The following is a 10764-nucleotide window of genomic DNA, read 5'->3' as shown; positions in this document are numbered from 1 at the left end:
AGAGAAAAGGTGAAGACTGGGGAGTGGAAGCTCCGCAAATACACAAATAGAAAGAGTAAAAGTGTGGGAGACATTTGCTGAAATAATGAAATATGATGACCAAAGTGCTGGCTTTGCCTTTGTTATGTGTAGGCCAGGCCTACGTCTTCTTGCGATGCTGTGTTGTTACACGTCTATGGCCGAATAACGCTCCGATGAGCATTTACTACTTTTAAAAAATGCGGTCAGGAAGCGGGTCGGGTACAATATTTTTTTACTTTTTTTTGTGGTCCGAGTTGCGGGCGGGTAGTTGAAAACGTTGGTCGGTTGCGGTTTGTTTATACATTGACCCGCGCATCACTGCTACGCACTTTTAAAATGAATCTCAGATCTCATTTGTGGCCTTTCCTTGATTTATTTCACTGTTGTATTTTATTATAATTTTTTTCTATTATGTGGTTTTATGTTTGGTCATCTTATTTCTATGTGATATGTTTATTTTATTTACTTGCTAACAACAGCCCCTCCCTGGTTGATTTCCCTGAGGAAAGACCTTAAGGACCTCAAGTCAGAGCTCCTGCTACTAGGCCAGCTTATGCTTTGAAGTAGAGTCCGTTTGCTAAGTGGTGCTCTTCCCACCGGGAAGACCCCCGGAGATGCCCGACCAGCTTTATGCTTTTCTTTCTGCAAAATACGTTGGAGCAGAGGCTGTCTCATCGTGGCATATTGAATAAAGGTAACTTGACTTGACATACTTCTTTAGAGTGATTGCAAGGTGGAAGGAATGACAAACATGAAACGCAGAATGATCAAGGCACATGTCCTTCAAGACCATTCTGTGATCAGGCTTTTGTGGAATAATTGTCTATTGAGCACATGTTTATTCAGCTGTAATTAAAACTCTTGAAACAACTAAGAATGGAACCAGCTGAATTAATCGGCTGTAATTAAATCAATTCCCCTATTGTGCTTTTAACCTCATTCAGCAAGCCAGGCAAAAGTGAAAAATTCCACAGTCAGCCAGTTTCCCCATTGTCTGATTGCAGAAAAACTGCAATATGGCTTTTATTACGGGTGTTATCAAAACCGTAACCCTTGATATTAACCCATATCAAGTTAAGAAATCACTATCATGGCAATCCATAATTGGCTTTATGCCCAGCTGCACTACTTCCTGAACTTCAGCCAGCTTCTTGTTTCCTGTCTGCCATTATTGGCCAAATTGATTAATTCAGGTGTGTCTAATAAGTTCAGGAAGTAGTGCAGCTGGGCATAAAGGCCATTGGATTCTTTTCTTTAATTTTTTTTTTTTTTTTCCATACAATGAGAGTCACTTACTCTCTTTAGTCTATAAGTAATTACTTTGCGACCGCTAAAACGTGACCAGATTATGGTCTGTTATGTCTCATCACTGCCATTTACAAATTCTCACCCGTGATTGTAATTGTATCTTCAGAATGTAAAGTATCTTCACAATCTTGCTGGAAGAAGTAGGTTATCTGTGTACTTTTTGTCTACTCTTTTATGAGTTCTGACAATTCTTTTGTGACACACTGTTATTAACCTACCATATAGTTGTCAAGGATACCGTTTTGAATGAAGCCTTGGAGCAGTTAAATCTCGAATCTTCAGGGAATCACACATTTAAAAACAACAACAACAAACAGTGGAGAGTCTGCTGGCAAAAAGTGAATACAACACAGCTGTTAATAAAATGGGAGCAAACACTGGTTTGACTTTTCGGAGATGGCGAGAACTGAGGGATTTGAAATATAAAAGCGGTAGATGGCAGAGATGGCGTTTTTATTACTCAACAGTTGAGTTATATAAAGGCTAATACAGATAAATCGTCATATCTAACAGTTCATTGTAAAGCATTATTGGTTGTGAAAGATCATTTCATGGTTGTGAATTTATTTTCAAGGAAGTATCAAGTCTATTTTGCGATATATATATATATATATATATATATATATACAGTGTATATATATATATATATATATATATATATATATATATATATTATTTTTATCAGCTTGAGTTCCTTTCAATCTAAACTGGTTATATCTCTTAAGCCTATACAGAATGTTTTATGCACAGTATAACCATATTCATACACACTGTCACACAGAGCCAGAGCCATAAAGGAGATGCATTGATTAACACTAAATCACATGAAAAGTCCTTTTTTATTGTAATATGTAATAAAAAGTCATCTTTACTATTGTGTAATTACAAATATATTACATACAAGTTTCAATAGAAATTACATTATATATTTTAGTTTACTATAAACGCTTGTCAGTAACATTCAGCAGTACAATTTAACCATACATGACTGAAAATAATTGAAGAAATTATGAAATGAATATACTTAATTCCTAGTTATCTGGGTCAACTAATTGCAAACTATAAGACAATTTAATTTAATTGCAAATAGCATGCAATTAAGTGTCCAAAAACATTGCATTCACGTGTCATTATAAGTACTCTCTTTAAAAGTATGCTAATGTGTACTTATTTTTCACAAGATACATTTAAGTCATTTGAATAAGTAAAATTGTACATTTGTCGCTAGAAAAGAAGTCTTCTAGGTGAACCTCTCTAGACAAATCTTGGTGAACCTTGGACACTTCAGGAGGCTTCTTACACATTCAATTTAATTGATATCTCTCTTTTGTGATGCATAAGTCTCTTTTATTTGAAACTTACGTCCCGAGACAGGGATTTGAAGAATAATGAGAAGGGCAGTGAATTTTGTCAACAAAAAAAAAGCAAAATAGAGACCAATTAAGATGATGGATACATCTAAAATGAAAACAGCAGGGATCTTCTTTTTCTTGGAGTTGAGCTTTAATTGGCCAGGTTCACATAAACCTTTTAAAGTGTACAATATCAGTCTTGTATCAGTACAATGGTTCAAAATAAATACATAATGGGGTTGGAAATCGTGCGATAAAAAAATAAATATTAAGTGATTCTACTTGTCATTGCATATCTTTCTCTAATGAGAGTCAGGAATTTGAATGAGTTTTTTTGAAACGATAAACTTCGAATGTGTCAAAATACATATAAATAAATGGATTACATGTAAAGAAGCCCATCAGGGAGTGCCATGAAATTCTTACAAAATTGCTTGACGTGGACAGAAGCTTCCTCGTGCAAGTCTTCTTCTTCTAAAGAGACCAGGAGTACATGATCTTCCTCAATTTTTTAGTCAATTTCATTGTAATTTTATTGTTTACTGTATTGTTGAAGCAGGATACAAATAAAAGTTTTTTTGTTGTTGTTGGGATGTGAATAAGCAATCATACTGTGAGGACATTTTGGAGAAAATATGCTCAGCAGCATGACATTGTGAATTGCATCAGCATAAGCTAAGCTTTACCTTGAACACCTGCCGTAATCCTTTCTCTCACTGCAAATATTACAGTAATTCTATTTCTCCTTTCGTAGCCTTAGGTACAATATTTCAATCTTCTCTGATTTTTTGCTTCAACCACTGCTTATTATTGCAAAACAATAAACTGAGATATCTTTCACTGATATTGTTATTCTAATTATTCTTAATTTACTTTCGTAAAAAGTTTTAATTAAATAAAAGTCTATCTAACTATCACATTTAATAAAATATTTAGTAATATAATGTATTTTTTTTCCTGTAACATTCAATTAAAACACATTTAAAGCTATTAAGAAGACAAAAGCAGTGAATGCATGTCATTGCCTCCATTATTTTATATTTAGACAAATAACTTTAATTAAAAAAAGTAATTAAATTTGATGCCATGAGAGAGTTATAATGCAGATTCTATACTTTAATAATAACTTCATTATATTTACAGACCTGCAAGCTTTTGAGCATCTGGTGCACTTACAATCTGTAAAATTAAATGTAAACCACTAGTTTTCTATAATGCTTTTTAGGGGATAGAGAAAGTAATGGTTGATACTGGAGATGAACCAGTCCAGATGAACAAGCACTGCCCCCATCTGGTTGGTTTTTACCAACCAAACTCTCTGAATATGACAGAACATTCTCAGAAACCGAGACCTCACATAAATAATGCTAACAGTTATAAATTACAGGCAATTAAAACGAATCTACCGAAACATTACAATTAGGTAAAGTCATCAAATGCACAACTTTGGATTTAACACTTCTGTAAATATAAACACCAATTTACTAATTATTTAATTTACTTATTACTTATTATCTTATTCTCTGTATTTTGCAACTGTGTTCATGAAAAGACAATGGTTTTAAGTTTACAGTTCAGTGCGGGATCATACATGTTAATAAAGGAAAACTTGACATGGCACTCAATAATTCTGTTTCTCTCACTCATATAGAATTTAAATGCTAACATTTTACAATAAAGATTAACATTACACTGTAAAAAAAAATTTTCAAAATTTGTTATCACAACATTTTTTTATTTTGTCAAATCAACTTAAATAATTTATTTAGTTCAGATAACTTCTTATTTTGAGTTTCTGATGATTAAATCAATCTCCTTCATTGTATTAACTCACTTTTTCCAGTTCAATCAACTTAAATTTTCAGGCAACCAGGTTACTTAATTGTTTTTTAAGTTAAACCAACAATATGTCAACAGTATGTATTAATCTTAGTTAATATTAATTTCAAAATGTAGTAATACATTGTTAAAATCAAAGGTTAAAATTAGTAGTTATCAAATTGCACTGTAAAAAAATATGACATTTTTTCTTTTGTCAAATCAACTTAAATAATTTATGTGGTTCAGATAACATAATATTTTGAGTTTCTGATGATTAAGTCAATCTTTGTATTAACTCAATTTTTCCATTTCAATGAACTTAAATTTTTAAAATAAAGGCAACCAAATAATCACATTTTTTAAGTTAAACCAACAATATTTTTTTTTTTTTACAGTATGCACTGTAAACTAACATTAACAAACAATAAACAGCTGGATATTTATTAACTAACATTAACAAATATTAATATATACTGTAACAAATGTATTGCTCATTGTTATTTCATGTTAGTTAATACACTAACTAATGTTAACCAATGAACCTTATTGTAAAGTTTTATCAATGTTAAAAATTTAAGCAGAAATTAAGCCCTTCTTTATGTCAGACTAGAATCAGATCGAATTAAGTGGCCTGCTGTTCAACAAGCTATAAATACATTTAGTCTTGGATAAATATAGTTCAGAAAGCCCTCAGTGATGTCAGTACATTTCCAACAAAGGCAGTTGCGTCGCTCAGTGGATGTTCTTACTGTTCCGTGCTCTTGGGACAAACACAAACATACAGACCAGGTAAGAAAGTTTTTTCATGACGTTGCTTAAATAAAGTGCCTCTATATCAGTAAAGAAAAGGTCAAACATGTTTGGTTTGACACAGCACTCTAAAATGTTTTGGCATTTCCAAAACCAATTGCTTCAAGCAGTTTAGATTAGGGATTAGGTTATAATATTGTGTTGTACAATCTTCATGACAACAAGTCAAACAATTTACAAGTTGGGAAGTGATGTCACACAAGTTTTATATAAGACGTACAATACAACTTTTTTGTAGCAGGATAACATGCTTTTTAAATTCTTGAATATTTTTTGGACATCAGTATGACTTCACTCTGGAAGATCTTATTGGGAATCATTCTCATTGGACGACTTGGTCAAGGTCAAGACCTATTAGAGGAAGATTTGGAGCCGACAGCAATTGATAAAGCGGCCGAGGACAGAGGAGAGGTGGGCGAGCCTGAGGGTCCGGGGACAGATGTCAGTCAACCTGATGACAGACAGCCATGTGCCATGTGGATGGGGGGTGTTCCTGGCACACCTGGACACAGTGGAAAACCTGGGAGAGACGGCAGAGATGGACATGATGGACCGAGGGGAGGGAAAGGAGATAAAGGTGAGAGTAAACTCTCTTTACAATGTTTGGAACTGTGCTATTTTTGGAACTTCCCCTCTGAAATCCCATTCCGTCTATGATGACCTCACCAACAGCTTGTTTCACAAAGCTGGTTGAACAAACTCTGAGTTTCAGAGTTGGTTTAGAAGTTACAAAACCAAACAAATCCAACCTGGTTTAGATCTGGTTTAGCGGTTTCACAACACTCACTTTAAAGGGATAGTTCACTTTGAAATTATTTTTTGATATGTTTTATAGCTTGCCACAAGTGCATCCAAGATGTAGGTGTCTTTGTTTCCACAGTAGTTTCAATTTTTATATTTTTAGGTCAAACCGTTTATGTCTATCAGTCATATAATGCAGGTATATGGGGTCCACCTCAAAAAAGCATGCACAGAGAATTCCAAATAAAACATGATTTAATGACTCGTAAATATTAGTACACATTTATGGCCTAAGACACGAAACAAGCAGTGTGTGAGAAAACGAGCAGTATTTATATCGTTTTTACCTCTTGTAAACACAGCCACAAAGCGCCCGCGCCCATAGATCACTTGGACGTGGCTGTGGCTGAGGTAAAATCTTTATAAATACTGTTGTTTTTCTCACACAAACCGCTCGTTTCGTGTCTTAGGCCATCAATGTGTACTAACATTTACAAGTCATTAAATCATGTTTAATTTGGACTTCTCTGTGCATGCTCTTTGAGGTGGACCCCATAGACCTCCATTATATGACGGATAGACACAAACGGTTTGACCGAAAAATATCAAAATTGAAAATACTCTGGAAACAAAGACATCTACGTCTTGGATCTCCTTGAGGTAAGCTAAAACATATCAAAAAATAATTTCAAAGTGAACTTTCCCTATAAATATTTTCTGTCACAACGATTACAATGAACAGCCGATCACGTCAAACATGTTCGATTTACTCCTCGCAAGAGAGATTTTTATGAATATATATATATATGAATACAAATGTACAAGTCAAGAAAAACGAAAGCAGACTATATCAATGCAAGTGAATCAACTGAATTTATTGAATTAATCATTTATTTTGTTTACAAAGATCTTAAAAGAAAACGTGTAAGTTAATCAAATGAAAGCTTTATTTGCCATGTACAGAGTGTCTATTTACTGTAAGCTAAGTGCAAATAGCCCACTCTGTTGGCAAAGGCTATTTACACTAACTTTGTCTGGTTCGATCAGACAAAATTACAAGATGTCTATTCTTTTCCCATTGCATTTCAGATCAGAAAGGAGTTTATTTTAAATGAAAAGGAAGACAATATTTGAAATGTGTAAATGAACTGCCTTACTGGTATTTAATAGAATAAATTGTTAATCAGGTAGGGGTAGGTTTTGGCCCACATTACAATATGTGGTATGAATCTGCTGTTGTGCTGTAACAATCCAGTTCACCCAGTTCACACCAGCAACAGTACATCATGTTTCTGTTTTTTTTTTTGTAGGTGAAGCAGGTGAGAAAGGAGATCCTGGACAGAAAGGGGATGTTGGTCCAGCTGGACCAAGAGGCTTTCCTGGGAACCCAGGTCTGAAAGGAGCCCGTGGGGACAGTGCCTTGTCTTACCATTCAGCCTTTAGTGTAGGCCTAAGAGAAATTGTTCCCGCCACCAACGTGCCAATCCGCTTCAACAAGTTCTTCTACAACGACCAGCACCACTACGATGATGTTTCCGGAAAGTTCCGCTGCGTTCTGCCTGGGGTGTACTTCTTCACTTATCATCTGACCGTCTACACTAAAGATGCTAAAGTTGGTCTCTACAAGAATGACAAGGCTATCATGTTTACCTATGACCAGTACCAGGAAAGCAATGTGGACCAGGCATCGGGTTCTGTCATCTTGCGTTTAGAAGCAGAAGATGAGGTATGGCTGCAGGTCTATGGAGACGAAGCCTTTGGGGGAGTGTATGCAGATAATACCAATGACTCCACCTTTTCTGGTTTTCTCCTGTATCCTGCTATTCCTACTCCTGCACAGAGACGTTGAGGGGTGTCAGACTTAGTTCCTGGAGGGTCACAGCTCAGCAGAGTTTAGCTTCAACCCTAAATAAATGCACATGATCTAGATAATCAAGTCCTAATCAAGGCTTATTTAAAAACTACAGATGTGTGTGTTGAAGCAGGGTTGGGACTAAACTCTGCAGGACTGTGGCCCTCCAGGAGCTGAGATTGACACTCCTGTAAAATTAATTTGTTTGGCTATTTTTATTAAGTGCTTTTAAATGCAGCAAGGGCAAGTGGGAGATGTGCCTCATTTTGCATGACATTTGAAATAATTTGCATTGATATGTCTATAGAGCTTCAGACATAATGAATCTGCTTGTGTGATGATGTGAATGTTAAATTGTCTCTGCTTTTCCATAGTAACTAAGTGCCAAATTACTTGAATTTGCAGACAAGTTACAGAAAAATTGTTGATGAGTTGTCAAGTTTATAGTAAAATAAAAGTATTGTTACCAGACCAAGTGGAAGATGGTTCTTTTTAAACATCCTGTTGACTAAAACATTGAACATTGCACCTACCAACTATGTCTCATTAGAGGATTACTGTAGTTGATTATTACACTGTCTGCTTAATATCTACCAAAAATGTATATTTAATTTGGTCCCCCAACAGACATTCTAATTAGTATTAGTAACTTTGCAAGTACATCAACTTTCTAAACTCAACCCCTTATTCTACTAACCGTACTAATACTCTAATGAAAGTTAAGGTCCTTTCACACTGAGCGTGATTAAACAGCGTGAATATACGTCACAATGACACTCTTGATTCGAAACAATAGATCCCTAAGAGCTATTCACATCAGGTGGATCGATCACAGCGCGACAAAGCCAGATTTTTATTTATTTTTTGGCTTGTGGATTTTTTTCCCCATCTTCCCGCGATAAAACGAGCCATCCATTTAGATTTGAGCTTGCCTCAGCTGTTGCTGTTGCTTTTGAAAAGACAGAATTAAAAAAAGAGAGAAGAGAATGGATCTTTATATATATGCATCAAAAAACCATTAAGTATAAAAGTTATTTTTAATCGTTGCTGTCTGAGAACATATTTATTCTTAAATATTCTTTATACAGATTTTAATTTTCTATTCATTTTCCACTGAATTATGCAATCTAAAGATCTTGAAAAAGTTTTGGGAGTGCTGTTTTCTTCTGTCTGTCAGTTAATTGTCAAGGAGCACATTCGCTCTAGAGCTGTCAATCATCCCAGACATCAACATAGTGTCACATGGGCCACATGGATTCCATGCGTACCAGATGTGGGCCGGACCTGGGCCAACATGTTACCTTTCCTCGTGAGTTGTTCAGATCTGAATTAGCTGAAGGCAATCAATCATTTTGTGTTTAGTGTGAAAGCTCAGTTCTCTTACGAGAGGTTCTCTCGTATTGCGTAAGCTAGCTTACGCTACGGGAAAGATTCATCTTTGCTGAGAAGTTGAAGCCAAAAAATTATTCCATAATTTTGTAATCATTGTCAACGCAGTCTCTTCTGAGGCAGACCATGAGCGGGCTAGCTAGCGGCTCATTGGTTCGCTCAGAGAGAATGCACGAACCTATGGGAGAGCGGCGCTGAGTCCGCGGCCAATGAGCGGACGGCGCTCGCTTACTGCGTCACAGCCCGCCAAAAGGGGCGTGGCTACAGTGTATAAAGGTCGCTCTCCCAGCTCGTTCGTTGATTCTGTTCATTTCAGCGAGCTACACGCATCCGCTGTTCTGGGAAGAAGCCGCCGTCGTTGAGAAGGCACCGTCTAGCGAGCTCCGGAGTCTGAGGAAGCCGGCCGTCTGCCACCTTCAGCCGCCCAGCAAGCTAGCGCCATCCGACGCGTATCCTTTTTTCTTCATTATTCCTAAAAGAGCACGAGCGTCTTTTTAAAGATGCCTCGTAATTCCTGCGGCTCTTGCCGCTCTCCGCTCGAGGATGGAGACCGCCACCCCATCTGCGCTCTCTGCCTCGGAGTGGAACACGCAGAACTCGCCCTCGCCAACGGAGGATGCGACCACTGCGAGGACCTGCCGCTGTCAACCCTGCGGGCTCGACTACAGGCGGTCAAAACCGCTCCAGCGCCGCCTCTTACTTCGCCGCGGAAGAAGAAACGCCGCTCCCAGAGGCCGCCGGAGCCCTCTGCGGATCCATGTGGGCCGCCGCCGCCGCCCACCGACCGCTCTCCCTCTCCGCCCCTGCCGGACTTACAGTTGCCGCCGAGTGGCCGCTCTGTCGCCTCCGAGGACACCGCGGATGAGAAGGACTCTTGTTCGCTGCACGCTTCGGACAGCGAGGATTGGTCGTCGATTGGCTCATCGAAGAGAGAGTCTGCGGGGACCCGCGCCGGCATCGAGGAGGAACTAACGCGCCTCCTTTCTCAGGCCGTTAGCCGCCTGGGTCTCGAGTGGTCTCCTCCCCCTGAGCAACCACCGAACCGCATGGATGGAAAGTTCCTGCACCGGCGTCCGGCCCCCGCCTGCAGCCGGGCTGCACCCTTCCTGCCGGAGCTTCACAGCGAGCTCACGAAGTCCTGGAATGCTCCTCTCTCGGCCCGTAATCGCTCTGATGTGTCCGCTTCGCTGCGCTCAGTGGACGGAGCTGCCGAGAAGGGTTATACTGCCATGCCACCCGTCGAGGACTCGGTCGCCGCTCATCTCTGCCCGCCCTCTGCTAGATGGCGGTCTGCTCATACGCTTCCCTCAAAAGCGTGCAGAGCGACCTCTAACTTTCATGCCCGCGCCTATTCTGCCGCCGGTCAGGCCGCTTCAGCGCTGCATTCGATGTCTGTCCTCCAGGTGCTCCAGAGCGACATCTTGTGTGAAATGGCGAGCAGCGGGAGGCAACCGCCCGTCCTTGCGGATC

At 38.6% G+C, this 10764-nt stretch overlaps 1 protein-coding gene across 1 annotated transcript; it reads left to right on the top strand.

Moving 5' to 3' along the window:
- The first annotated feature begins 5197 nt into the window (after positions 1–5197).
- Positions 5198–7917, top strand: adipoqb (adiponectin, C1Q and collagen domain containing, b). The gene is made up of 3 exons (XM_039649621.2): positions 5198–5291; positions 5597–5889; positions 7364–7917. The coding sequence occupies exons 1-3, from the start codon at positions 5242–5244 to the stop codon at positions 7900–7902; spliced, it is 882 nt and encodes a 293-aa protein (XP_039505555.2). The 5' UTR covers positions 5198–5241; the 3' UTR covers positions 7903–7917.
- The last annotated feature ends 2847 nt before the right edge of the window (positions 7918–10764 follow it).

The sequence above is a fragment of the Pimephales promelas genome, chromosome 5 (assembly GCF_988280905.1).
Source record: "Pimephales promelas chromosome 5, fPimPro1.hap1.1, whole genome shotgun sequence".
In the NCBI taxonomy this organism is placed as follows: domain Eukaryota; kingdom Metazoa; phylum Chordata; class Actinopteri; order Cypriniformes; family Leuciscidae; genus Pimephales; species Pimephales promelas.
Note: the sequence above shows the minus strand (reverse complement) of the source record. Positions and strands in the feature narration are given on the sequence as shown.

Bases quoted from the DNA above. Each gene is read 5' to 3' on its own strand.
- adipoqb (XM_039649621.2), top strand. From the start codon at position 5,242: ATGTTCTTACTGTTCCGTGCTCTTGGGACAAACACAAACATACAGACC. The intron at 5,292-5,596 runs GTAAGAAAGTTT...TTTGGACATCAG, and splicing joins AACACAAACATACAGACCAG to TATGACTTCACTCTGGAAGA. The intron at 5,890-7,363 runs GTGAGAGTAAAC...TTTTTTTTGTAG, and splicing joins GGGAGGGAAAGGAGATAAAG to GTGAAGCAGGTGAGAAAGGA.